The 14,381-nt window shown below is 35.6% G+C and overlaps 1 protein-coding gene across 1 annotated transcript; it reads right to left on the bottom strand.

Moving 5' to 3' along the window:
• Nucleotides 1-1,537: 1,537 nt before the first annotated feature.
• MPHOSPH6 (M-phase phosphoprotein 6) lies at nucleotides 1,538-13,947 on the bottom strand. The gene is made up of 5 exons (XM_051976185.1): nucleotides 13,815-13,947; nucleotides 8,894-9,006; nucleotides 8,473-8,563; nucleotides 2,967-3,061; nucleotides 1,538-2,088 (listed from the first exon to the last, which is right to left on the bottom strand). The coding sequence occupies exons 1-5, from the start codon at nucleotides 13,863-13,865 to the stop codon at nucleotides 1,956-1,958; spliced, it is 483 nt and encodes a 160-aa protein (XP_051832145.1). The 5' UTR covers nucleotides 13,866-13,947; the 3' UTR covers nucleotides 1,538-1,955.
• Nucleotides 13,948-14,381: the final 434 nt, after the last annotated feature.

A 14,381-nucleotide genomic window follows, 5' to 3' on the forward strand; every position in this document is an offset into this window, starting at 1 on the left:
CATTAGAAAAGGAATGTTTTTGGCTTTTCTTTGTATCTCCAGCATGTAGAACAGTGCTTGATACATAGTAGGCACTTAAATGCTTGTCACCATTTTTCATGCCTTTATACTGAGCATTTCCCAATTTTGGAGGAATACATTCCCTGCTTCAGCTTTGAAATTCCTAAGTCTCAGTTAAACTGCCACCTCCTACATAAAGCCCAGATGCTAGTACTAGTACTTTCTTGTGCAGTGACCTGACATCCATTTTATAGACATCTGCTTAGGTGTACTCTCCCCTGATAGGATGTAACTTTTTGAGGACAGCAACTTTCACTTTGGTCTTTGTATCTATAATCCTTGGCCAAAGATGCTTAATAAATATTTGATCATCTCATTGGATGCTCACAACAATTCTGTAAGCTTCTATAGGTAAGATTATTTTCATTTTGCAGATGAGGAACCAGTCTTTTGGGAGGAATGAGAGATCCAAACAGATGAAGAATGTGAAACTCCGAAGAATTATGGGACTTGCCCAGGGCCACACTGTTGGAGATGACATTTCAAAGCAGTTTTCTGTGAAAATCCAGTCCTCTTGCTAGCATAGTAGATGCTAATAAGTTGTACTGGACTGATTTGCCACCATTCTAGGTTGCTTCAGTTAAGCAGTTGTGGTGTTGCCTCTGAATTATTATTTATAAAGGATCTATCTCTTGGTCATAGCACTCTTAGTAGAAAGAAAACAGGATTAGGAACTCCAGCTCCTAAAATGAGCTGTCACCAGAGGCAAATCACTAGCCTCTTCTATATCTCAAGTTTCCTCACGCATAAAATAGATTAACACCTGAACAATCTATTTTTAAAGATTGTTGTGATGAAAAATATTTTGCAAACTACAATACAAACTTGTATTTATACTTGTGATGAAAAATATTTTTGCAAACCACAATATAAACTTGTGTATCCTGCTGTTATTACTACTGCCACCTTCTACTGTAGCACCTTTATACACATAATCTCATTGGTTTCTCATAACAACACTGAGGGAGGGAGTTACAAAAAGTTTAAAAAATTCTCTATTTGATATTAAATTACTGAATTGAAATATAATTACCTGAATGTATAATTTCCCCAAATGAAAGTGCTACTCTCCAAAAAGATCTCATTGTACTATGTCACTTAAGTACTTTTAAAACTGTACTCTATTCATCTGTGTTCATATCTTTTTTCCCCTTGCTAGATTGTAAGCAACTAGAAGACGAAGATTTGGTTCTATTCATTTTTGTGTTCTCCTTGGTCTAGTGCAGTAGACTATACATAATAGGGTTTAATTTGTTGACTGAAAGAACCAATAAATATATAAGGAAAAAAAATTTATTTCAGGACATATTTTTCCATCTTTAGGAGCTGTAAACATTCATCAAGACAAATATGCAGAATGCCAGAAGCAATAATCTTACTTAACAGCAAAAAACTATTTTATAGAATGGGAGTTACCACCATGATAACATTTCCATCCTGTCCGTATGTATAAATAAATGAATTCTCTATAAAAGACTTGTGCTATAAAATTTCTTTATTCCCAAATGGATTTATTGGCTTATCTTAATTAATATTTTAAAATATAGTGTAAACATACCAAGGACAATTTAAACAGTACTGTCATTTTATATCCAAGATTTTGAATTAAATGATCAGGTGGAAGAAACCACTATTCTCTCAAATGAAATGCTTTGGGGACCAATTGCTTGTTTTTGTTATGTTTAACAGATCAAGGTTAAAAACCCCACAGTCAATGACAACCCTTCAGCCAAGGATGTATAACATCCATCACACATCTGTTTCTGGAACAGAATATGTTTCAAAAGTTACAAATTTCTTTACAAATAAGTATAATAACATTACTAATTACACAACCAACTCTAATTAGAAAGTCTCAAAATAAACCAGAGAACTTCCTGGATATTTTGCTTAGTCTATTCCCGAGGCTTTAAAAATGTCTTCTTAGTTTTAACTGATTTTATGTTACCATTTTCATCTTCATCATACTGTGCTCGATCTCTCTTTTTAGCAAACTTCTTTCCAATTGTGCCCACTAAACTTTCATACCTATAAAGAAATTATAATAGCAAATTCAGTTTTAGAAGTGTGAATTATTATTATTATTATTTTAATTGTAACTTTTTACTGACAGAACACATGCCTGGGTAATTTTTTACATTATCCCTTTTACTCACTTCTGTTTCAATTTTTCCCTTCCCTCCCTCTACCCGCTCCCCTAGATGGCAAGCAGTCTTGTATATGTTAAATATGTTATAGTATATCCTAGATACAATATATGTGTGTAAAACTGAACAGTTCTCTTAATTGCACAGGAAGAATTGGATTCAGAAGATAAAAATAACCTGGGAAGAAAAACAAAAATTCCAACAGTTTACACTCATTTCCCAGGGTTCTTTCTTTGGGTGTAGCTGCTTCTGTCCACCATTGATCAATTGGAACTAAATTAGATCTTCTCTTTGTCAAAGATATCCACTAGAAGTGTGAATTATGATTTTTCAATAATCTCAAGTGGTATTTGTAATGAGATTATTAAGCATAATTAAAATCAGTAGTAGAAGCCTAGATTGTGCAACAGAGACTTAGAGTCAGAAGAACTGTGCAAACCTAGAGCAAAATAAATATATTCATTGTCATGTTATTTTTTATTTCTTACTAAAATAAAGGAATAAGTTTTGTATCAATTATCATGTTATCAAGAATCACTAAGATGGCCCACCTGGGGTGAACAACAATTTAAGGCTGGTATTAGAAAAGAATATTGATTCAAATAATGTGTTTTCAGTGTCTTCATCCTGTTCTACTCCCTCTTCCTAGCCCTTGGAATCCCCAACCCTGAGGGAGAACGAGTGACAGAAATACCAGTATATGTTGGGGTATAATTGGTATGCTCTTATAAGGCTTTCCAAAAAACAATGGCTAATTACCGTCTGGCCATTTCTTCATCAGACACATCAGCCTCCATTGATACATCTTCAACTTCCTCATCTTTATTTTTGGAATTCATTTGGACCATTAATTTCTTGAAAAGAAACAAGAGCACAGAACACAAGGTTTTGCAAGGGTGAATGTTGAAAATTATCTATGCATATGTTTTGAAAATAAAAAGTTTTGATAATAATAATAATAAAAGAAACAGAACATTAGAGTTGTCTCTAATAGAGCTCTAGCTTTATGTAGGACTGCTTTCTTCCTGGAAAAAAGGGAGAGCAGGAAAAAAGTAGGAGAGAAATCATTTCAAACTATTTTCCTTAACTTATAAAGGATTAAAGTAAATGTCAACTTCTAACACTGTTAGCTAACAGTGCTTAGAAAATAAACAAAAACAAGTCAAAATAATAGGTTCTAAATATGTCATGCTACTAGAAATTAATAAATGCAGGCAAGGATTTTCTCCTTATTTTAAGGATCATGTAATTCCCTTAACCTTTTTCTTATTGTCAAGAAATAAGAGTAAAGAAAACTACTTAATATCACAAAGTAAAACCTAACTCAATGAAAACATTTTCAAATTCTATCTTAGATATCCATTCATAGTTTTAAAAGGAAGGTCAGTGGCTGTTTGAGATACACAAACTATATACAAATGAGTCTTTTTTGGTTTGATAGGTATGGGGGAATTAGAAGGGACAGAGAGAATGAACAACCCCAATTGCATGGAGCTGGTTTAGCATCAATTTGGAAAATATTGCATCTGTAATTGTCAAAGCATGTAAATTAAAACATGTCTGTTGGGGGCTTTCCAAATGTAGTTAAACAACTTCATCACAACCCAGATGTTCTGTGGTCTCAGCAAGAATCCTGGCTGTGCAGAAGACAAATTTAATTTATAAACTATACAATGTGAAAAACAGAAGTCATAGAATCACAAATTATTAGGAATTAAAAGGGATGTAGAGATTATCCAATCTAATCCCCTGATTTTAATAAGTAGATTTGAGTTTCTGGAGAAATAGAGGCTCACAAATGTTAAGACACTTGCAGTTAATAGCACAGACGGACAAGAAAATGCAGGATTTATGAATGTTAAGTCAGTGCCTTTTCTTTTACAGAAAAAGCTTATAAGACAAAAATAGTTATAACCTATAGGGATCTAAGAAAGCATATAATTTCTTCCCCTCCTTTCACAATTATTTGGAAAAATAAAGATGAAATTATATATGTAATAATCACTCAGGTTCTCTGACTACAAATCTGTAACTCTTGTCACTATCACACTATCTCTTTGTACAACTCTTAGCTAGTGGGATCCCACGCTAGTCTTAGACTAGTGCCCTGCTCGTAATAGTAAGCATCTTGAGTCTAACCAAAGATGAATACTGTCCCATAATGTTTTGGACATCGATACTTTAAAAATATATGTATATGTATATGTATACATGCACACACACACACACACACACACACACACACACACTCACTTTAGTAACTGAGATTGCCAAGAAGGGTACAAGTTTTATTTGTAAGAATTATATTCTATTTTGGCCACCTGTTTAATGCTTAGATTTTTGCTGAGTAAGAAATAACAACTTCTAACCTGGTTTTAAGTTATATAATTTAGTAAAAAAAATTGTTTGAAAGATATTCTAAAGATTCTTTTGTTTTGAATAAATCTCCATGCCTAAATGATTTTGTTTTACTGTTTAATCTATGAAGTACTGTCCCCAGACTACTCTAATTAAGTATACTTTAATCTTCTATAAACTACTTATAGTAATCATATAAAAATTTAGATATTATAAACTATCAATAACATTTAGAGATCATGGCATTATAAAGTGTGGGGCCTGGATTCAGGAAGACCTAAGTTCGGATCCCATCTGGTACTCACTGTGTGTTGCTGGCAAGTAAGTGACTGGCAAGTCACTTATCCTCTAAGTATTTCAAAGAGCTATCTGCTGGCTGATTTATAAGATTAGCTGTGTTCTGTAACATTGAAAAGTTTCCCACATAGTCCTTCCTATGTAGATGGAATCATTATGTTTTAATATAGGAAGTAAGTTTGTACTGATGGTAAATTTTACTCCACAGTCCATTTCCTTTATGATGCTATTATCCCCTCTCAAAATACAAGTTATCTTTAATTTCTAGTTGAATTTCAAGTTCTTTTGAAATCCATTTAAAATTACTTAAAACAGGGTAGCTAGGTGGCGCAGTGGATAGAGCACCAACCCTGAAGTCAGGAGGACCTGAATTCAAATCTGATCTCAGACACTTAAAATGTCTTAGCTATATGACCCTGAGCAAGTCACTTAACCCTAATTGCTTCAGTAATAATAATAATAATAATAATAACAACAATAAATAAAATTACTTAAGATATACCTACTTGAAAAATTTTTAGACTCAGATTCACAGCATTTTAACTAAGAGAGCCTTAGAGGTCATCCTCATGTCATGGATGAGAAGATTTAGGCCCAAAGAAAGGTAAGTCATCACACGATTAGCAGCAGAGTGAAACTGGACCTAGTGATTCCTGACTTCCAGTCCAGTGGGTTTGTCACTGCATTTGTAGGCTACTATTGTATTTGAGGAAAGGTGACAGAACCACAGAATATAGGCTGTCTTGGGGTATTGTCAGTGGATAGGTTCCAGGCTTGAAGTCAAGAAGACAGCTTCAGAATTTTTACAATCTTTCATAATATTTAAAATGTTTTGATAATTTTTAACTGTGGATCTTTGGCAAATCATTTAACATCTGTGCCTCAGTTTCCTCATCAGTAAAATGGGGATTATAAGAGCACCTATCTCCCAGAGCTATTATGAAGATGAAATACAATAATATTTGTAAGACACAGTATCTAGCACACGGGAGAAAGTTAAGAAATGCTTGTTCCTTCCAGATTGCTTTCTGGTACAAATATTGCCAGATTCTGTAAATGCTACTGTAAGATGGGTGATGGAACAAACAACTGTGGAGCAGCAACTTAAATCTAACACCTCAGTAGAACCCTTATTTTGTGATGTGCTTCTACAGAAAACCCAGATTAAAGATATGTTTTAGACTAAAAATAGAACCTACATTCTGTGAAACTCTCAAATCTCCACTTGATGTGTTTCTAATTAAGCATCACAGATTTTAAGGATAAAGGTAACCAAAGAATCCTACAATTTGGCTGTCTAGTGCAAATTTCTGCCTAGATCCAGAAACTTTTTGCTCTCTACTGTTTTTTTTTTCCTTTTTTTTTTCAAATTGTCTCTCCCACCCAAACTACCAGATTATTCAAACATATAAATATGTTTACACATGAAAACCACCAATTTTCAAAAGTCTTATGATATAGAATTTACTGTAATGAATTTCTGATCTCACTGGTGTGGCTGGTCATTCTAGTAGTACTGATTATAAGCTATCCACGTCCTCTCCTCTTGGATTGTTGTCCATGCCCTTAATTATCTGCCCCAAACACTGCTAAGTCTTCCTGTGACATTTTTAGTATTTCTTGGAGAAGAGTGAAACTCTTACATCATTTATTAAGGTAAATTCTGCTTCTGTTACATTACAGTCTATGAAATAATACCAAAATTTTGCCCCTTTTTAAAAACCAGAAATGATAAATCAATATTTAGCAATCCAAATTTGGAAAGCCTTTTCCAGATTAATTGAAATAATGACATAGGATTGATGGTTAGAAGATTTTTGTATGAGACCACTATAGAAATCTCTTTTGTACTGTTCATTCAGAGATGCTCCCAAATGTTATCATGATGGTACATTAAATACTCCTTAACTCTAAATGGATTAGTCCCACTTCCTGGAGCCCTTGCAATTCCTGAGGCTGGCATGGGAGTACAACCTTGATATTTACCTTTTTCTTGAGGACTCAACTCTTGTTCAAGTCAGAGAAATTTGTCCCAAACTCGTTCTCTAGCACTTGAGCTTACATGCATGGATCCTTGTGTGTGTTTGAAATAAAGACACAAATCAAATGCTATCAGTTCAGTCTTTACTGAATTTTCATGTAATTATACTATGGATGGCAGTTTTGCTATGTTATCAGTAGGCATGGCAAAAGCCAAAGTTAAGTAGCTCTAGTCCAGAAGGTGAAGGATTATATAATGTAGTTTAGTGAACAGATCACACCTTGAAAAGACCTAGGATAGAATTTGCTTAACACATTTCTTAGCTCTGAAATAAAGGTCAAGTCACTTTATTTCTCTGGAAATGCCAATAATCTCAGAACTACTGTGAGGATCAGACAAGAATATACATAAAGTGCTTTATAAAATTTGAAATGCTCCATAAAGATGAGCTATTTATTTTATTAATGTACCTAGTTTGGCAGACCCCAGAGACCACACTCATATAAGACACTAGAAATATAGACTCTTCCCATTTGGACAAGGACACTTCCTAACCTACTTTGTGAAGAAAACACAAAATACTCTGAAGTTCTCTTGTTACTGGGATCTTACAGTAGGTCTAGACCCAAGGCCTTTAAGGGGCTAGTCCAAGATTCCCAACTTGATCACAACCCTTGAGTCTTCTGGCCTTCTGTGGATTTTTACACAAGTAGGGCAAGATGGAACATTTTCATTTCTTAGGTATATCTGATCCTCTTTCCTTGTTTCTCAGGACTGTTTCCTACCAATTTTCATCCTCTTTCTGCCTAGTTCCTTATCTTCTCATTACCACATTGGTTAGTTAATCAAATTATAAAGTCCTTAAAGCCAGGGAAATTGGTAAATTCATCTCTGCACTGCTTCCCTGCACCAATGACAGGAGTATATAGCAGGCAGAATTTGATGAATTAAATAAAACTATTAAAGTTCCTCAAAGTAAAGGGGAACAAATCTTTACTGCATAAGCTTACTTTATCACAAACCTGATTTATGAAAATCCAGATGAACAAAAATAGATAAATCAGGTAATGATCATTTGTTTAAAGTACAATATAGTAGACAGAGCACTAAATCTGAATTAGATAAGGTGGCTCCAATTCTGGCTCTGGAATCATAAATTGTATGTGACCTGAAAGCAAATCAGTTCATCTCTGGCCACACTTACCTCATGTGCAAAATTAGGGGGCTGGCCAGATGACCTCTAATGTCTCTTCTAGCAATAACCACTCTATGGATTGATAAAAGAATGTGTCATAGGTTGCCTTTATATCCTATGTATAAGAATTTAAATTTAATTTACACAATAATTTACAGGGAAACTTCAGTTATAGAAAAGGGAGATACATCGATAAAGAGCAACGAGAAAAAATTTTTGCTACAAATATCATCATCTGAATCAAAATCCTGATATTCTTACATAAGACTGGGATTATAAAATCCCAGCTTCAAATGACAAGACCAGATGCTGTTCTATATACTCTAAGACCTGTTATCTTCCATTAAGATTAAACTATATTTAAAAAAAAAATCTATTACTGGTAGAAGTAATTAAATTAGAAAAATCCCAGATTTGGAGTAACTATTAAATACCTCGATTTCTGGATTAAACCCTCTGAATGACATTCTTCCATACAAAAGATCTTCACAAAGCATAAAGCTCTGCTCCTCTATTATGAAACTCCTAAAGGGGGAAATATATTTATATGAATACCATTTCTTTAATATTTGCAATAAAGAGTAGCAAATAAAAGCCAAGAATAAAATGCAAAACTAACCAATTTTAGGTTCTTAGTAGACACATGGGAAAAGATAGAGATGGTTTAACTAAAGAAAAAAATCAAGTCTGAATATACTACCTCATAAATTTTTTCCCCCGGCAAATAGCATCAAAATGCGGAAAGAAGATTAGCAAATCTTCCTAGGCAGTTCATTTACATTTGATTTACTCTCATTACAGAAAATTTCTTTAGAATAAATGAGACATTACAGATACAAACTCCCATAAACTTACTCTTTCTCCTTAAGTTCAGGTAAATCCAAATACCAGTGTTCTTCACTGATTATTTTCTTTTCTTCCTCTTCTAGCTGTTTTTTAGTTTCTGCATCCAATCCTCTTTGCATGAACTGGACAGATTAAAAACAATGTGATCAGCCAAGTAAGTGGATGAAGACAGTGTTTAAATTTAATTAACTTTAAAACTTTCATGGATTCAAGATTTTATTCCCTCAACTGGTATGTTCTGAAAATCATTTTGTGGAATTCCCTATCAGTGGAATGGTTTCCTAATTTATCATCTTGTCCCAAGTCTCTCTCTATTCCAATCCATTTTCAACTCCGAAGTCAAAGGGATTTTCCTAAACAAAAGTCAGACCCTTTCCTTCTCCCTCCCATTGCCTACATATATATATATCTCCAGGACTCCCATCACCTCTGAGATCAAATATAAAATCCTCTCTGGCATTTAAAGTCATTTACAACCTGATTCCCTTATCTTTTGACTCTTTCTACACAGTAGCCTTTCCACAAACTGAATGTTTCATTTACAATGGCCTACTTGCTGTTGCTCAAACATGACATTCCATCTAATGACTCCAATGGGGCTGTCAGTCTTCCTTTTCAGTCTTTAACTCCTCAGTTCCCATATATTTGGAAGCTTCTGCTCAAATTCAATATTCTAAGGGGGGACTTTTATGTTTTCCTGATCCCCACACCCATTCTCCCTTCCCCTTAATAACTTTCCAGCTACAATGCATATACCTAATATGTGCAGTTACTTGTGTCTTGTTCCCCACCCCTATTAGAATGAGAGCTCCTTGAGGTCAAAGACCCTGTTTCTGACTTCCTTTTTATCCTTAGCATAGTGCCTGGCATATAGTAAATATTTAGTAAATGTTTATTGACTGACTTAAGAGAATTTGCTAAATAATCTAGCGTTCTTTCTCTTAATTGTCTGTTAACCTGTTGTATCTTTTATCATTACATGACTGGTCTACCTCCTTACCAATCATACTTTTCCTGTATAACATCCCTTATTTCTTTTTAAGCAAAGGTTACTGTTAAGAAATACAGGCACACCTTGAAGATACTGCAAGTTCTGTTCCATTTGACCCCACAAAGTAAATATTGGGAAAAAAATGAGTCATATGAGGTTTTTTTGTTTCCCAGTGCATTAAAAAAAAAAAAAATGTTTATACTATATGGTAGTCTCTTAAGTGTGCAATAATATTGTTTTTTAAAAAATCAATGTATGTTGGTGGAACTGTGAATAGATGCAACTATTCTGGAGAGCAATCTGGAACTATGCTCAAAAAGTTATCAAATACCCTTTGACCCAGAAGTGCTACTACTGCGCTTATATCCCAAAGAGATCATAAAGGAAGGAAAGGGACCCACATGTGCAAAAATGTTTGTGGCAGCCCTCTTTGTAGTGGCTAGAAACTGGAAACTGAATGGATGCCCATCAATTGGAGAATGGCTGAATAAGTTATGGTATATGAATGTTATGGAATTGTAAAGAAACGACCAGCAATATGATTTCAGAGCGGTCTGGAGAGACTTTCATGACCTGATGCTAAGTGAAGTGAGCAGAACCAGGAAGTCATGATACATGGCAACAAGACTATATGACAATCAGTTTTGATGCACATGGCTCTCTTCTACAATGAGATGATTCAAACCAGTTCCACTTGTGCACTGATGGAGAGAGGCATCTAAACCCAGAGAGAGGAGAGTGGGAATTAAGTGTGGACCACAACATAGCATTTTCACTCTTTCTGTAGTTTGCTTGCATTTTGTTTTCTTTCCCAGTTTTTTTCCCTTCTTGATCTGATTTTTCTTTTGCAAGATAACTGTATAAATATGTACACATATATTGGATTTAACATATATTTTAACATATTTAACATGTATTGGATTACCGGCCATCTAGGGGAGGCAATGGGGGGGAAGGAGGGGATAATTTGGAACAGAAGGTTTTGAACAAAGGTCAATGCTGAAAAATTACCCATGCATACATTTTGTAAATAAAAAGTTTCAATAAAAAAAGAACATGTATACCATAATTTAAAAATACTTTATTGATAAAAAAACAATGCTAACCATCACCTGAGCCTTCAGCAAGTAGTAATCTTTTTGCTGATAGAGGATTTTGCCTTGATGTTGATAGCTACTAACTAATCCTGGTAGTGGTTGCTGAAGGCTGGGATGGTTGTGGCAATTTCTTAAAATAAGATAATAATAAAATATGCCAAATAGATTTCACTTGAACACTTAAAGGTCACTGTAGGATTATTAATTGGCCCAATTTCAATAATGCTATGTTTCAGGGAATGGGGGACCTAAGAAGAGGGAGATAGGGAATTGCTGGTAGTTAGTAGAGCAGTCAAACACACACAAATATTTATCAATTCAGTTTGCTGTCTTACATGGATGTAGTTCATGGCAGTCCCAAACAACTGGAATAGTATCATCAAAGGTCACTTATCACCATAACATATATAATAATAGTTTGAAACACTCCATTTACAGAATGTGAGCACATGCTGTTGAAAAAATGACACTAAATGACTTGCTTGATACTACAAACTTTGAATTTATTTTAAAAAATGCAATATTGGAGAAACTCAGTAAAAGGAAGTATAATAGAATCAGGTACATCATTTTCACTTAACTTGTGTCTCTCCTCTGCCCTATGTGTTAAATGCAACTCTGATCCAAAGAAGATAATATGACATGATTTGTAAACAGAATTTCAATAGAAGTCTAATGTTAAAACATGAGTTAGCTTCCTAAAGTGTAGAATCATAAAAGCACCACAAAAAAATATTAGATGTAATCCAGCCCACTCTTCCTATTTACTTCTAGGTCTAATTTTTTGTCCATTTGCAATGCCTATGCCAAATACAAGTAATGATATCAATACACAGACATCTAACTGTTCATATTATAGTCTGGACAATAGGCACTTACTTGCCATTCGTTTGTACTTTGCTGAATAAACTGACCAATTCTGACTAATACTGAAGATTTTAAGGTTCTGGGGCTTAATGCTATCAGAATATCATCTATAAATGGAAGCACTGGAAAAATCCCATCATCTAAAGGGAATCTCTAAAAACAACTGGATCATGGGCAGTATATCTTCTATGACAAAACTGATGAAAATCTTTGGTATTTATATCCAGTTTTGGTGAAACCATTTTCTTGTTTTATGTCTCCCTTGATAAAAATCAGAGGGTTACAGAGGATCACAATATTTGGGTTGGCATATTATCAAGGAATATTGTATGATCTTAAACTATACAGGAGAGATTCCTTAATGAAAAACAATCTTTGTAAAGAAGGATCTCATCTTTTCTACATCTTTTGGTCAACTGAATGGTTATTGATATGAACTATTATAGAAAAATTTTAAAAAATGTTTCCTTCTCACATTTTCATCAAAGCTATCATCAAAACATTTGTAATCATTATTTTCAAAGAGTAAGATGGATGTATACAAAGTTAATTTTAGCTGATTTAAAAATACAATACATTTTAGAATATTAGATTCCATTTTATGATCAAATAAAAAAAGAAAAACCCAATGGCAGGTGAGAAGGCAGTGAAGAGAGACAAACAAAAAGGCCTATTATTTTCTTCCTTTCTCTCTGAAGCCTACAATGGCTAAACATTATTCTTTAGACCTATTAAAACTCTGCCATGGATTTCAAAGCACAACAACCACAGTGCTTATTCAGAAACTTCTACCTTCAATCCCAATTTTTCTCTCTTGAGTTTTCTAACCATTTCTGACCATATCTGGAAAATCTCTATTAGCTGGATGTCCTGCAAGCACCTCAAAATTAAAAACAGGACTATCTCCTTCCTCTACCATTTTCCACTCATATTGATCTTTTTTTTTTCAATGACATATCCCCAGTTCTTCTGGTTACCAAACCTCAGCATTAACTGTAAACACTCACTGTTGATATGCCTTCATCATGTTTTAGTTTGTAAATCATATCATTCTATTTTTCCAATTCAGTTCATAAATCAAATCATTCTATTTTTCCAACTTTTCCACCTCCTGTTCACGGCTGCTGTCCTAATTCAGGTGGCACCATTTCTTGTCTCTACCTCTAGTTTCTCTTCCAATTCAGTCTGAACCTTTATTGACTAATATTGTCCAGTCTTTTAAGTCTATTATGTGCCAGGTATTGTTCTAGGTGTTAGGGAATAAAAAAGACAAAATGAAATTCTCTCCCACCTAATTTCTGCTTCCTGGCTTTTTTTTTCATCCTTAAAGTCCTAGCTAAAACTCCTCTTTCTAAAGGCAGTCTAAGGAACTGATGTGTTTAATGTCTTTCCTCTGTCGATTATTTCTAATTCATCTTGCATAAAGCATGTTTGTACATAGTTGTTTGCACATTGTTTTCCCCTTTAAACAGTGAGCTTCTTGAGGACAGGGTCTGTATTTATTTTTTTTAATACCTGAGGGGCTTAGCTCAGTGCTTGGCTTAATAGGAACTTAATAAATGTTTTATTGACAGGCTGACCAAAAAAAGGCCCCGGGCCTCAAGAACTTTATATTCTCCGAGAAGCCTAAGTAATGAGATAAATAAGTAAAATTTCTAGATGTGTAAATAGAGGGAAAATCATAACAAAGTGACTGGGAAAAGGGCCCTGCTAACAGAGGAATGTTCGTTTCTAGAACTTCTCTCTGATTATGTAAGTCTCCCACTGAAAACCTTCAAAATACTTTTTTTCCCTACTTCTCTGAGAATAAGGTCTAGCTCTGAGTTTGTCATTCAAACCCTCTATGGTCTGGCTTCAGTTTTCCTCTCCCACCTCCGACCTCCGCTTCTGGGACTAGCTCGGGGACCTCGACCCTCTTTGCCGTCTCAGTCTTCCTCAGGGACCCCACGCTATCTTCCGCTAAGACGGCTCGTACCTTCATCCGCAGCAGATTCTTTGACAGCTTGGGTTTAGACGTGGCCGCCATGGCGCCTCCACTAGTTTCCTCCTTAAAACACACGCGAAAACTCGGGGAGCAATTCTGTCCGCGTCGCTTCTGCCTACGTCACTCTCCCGCGCCGGTGGTGTCCAGCTCAAGGTGGGGGCGGATACCGGTGCGAGAGGCCAGCCCTGAGCTCTTTGAAGCGCCTGCGCAGACTGAGAAGTGGAAGCGAGGCTCTCGCTCTTCTCATTACGCAGGTGCTATTGTGCAGTCTGATCGTGTAGCCGTGCCTTGCCGCGCACGTGGGACTGGGTCACCCGGACTCTGGTCCTGGTCCCACCGGACACTGGTCCTCGTCCCTCCCGGACACTGCTCCTCGTCCCTCCCGGACACTGGTCCTCGTCCCTCCGGACACTGGTCCTCGTCCCGCCCGGACACTGGTCCTCGTCCCTCCCGGACACTGGTCCTCGTCCCACCGGACACTGGTCCTCGTCCCGCCCGGACACTGGTCCTCGTCCCGCCCGGACACTGGTCCTCGTCCCTCCCGGACACTGGTCCTCG

This window comes from Antechinus flavipes, chromosome 2, assembly GCF_016432865.1.
Source record: "Antechinus flavipes isolate AdamAnt ecotype Samford, QLD, Australia chromosome 2, AdamAnt_v2, whole genome shotgun sequence".
Lineage (NCBI taxonomy): Eukaryota > Metazoa > Chordata > Mammalia > Dasyuromorphia > Dasyuridae > Antechinus > Antechinus flavipes.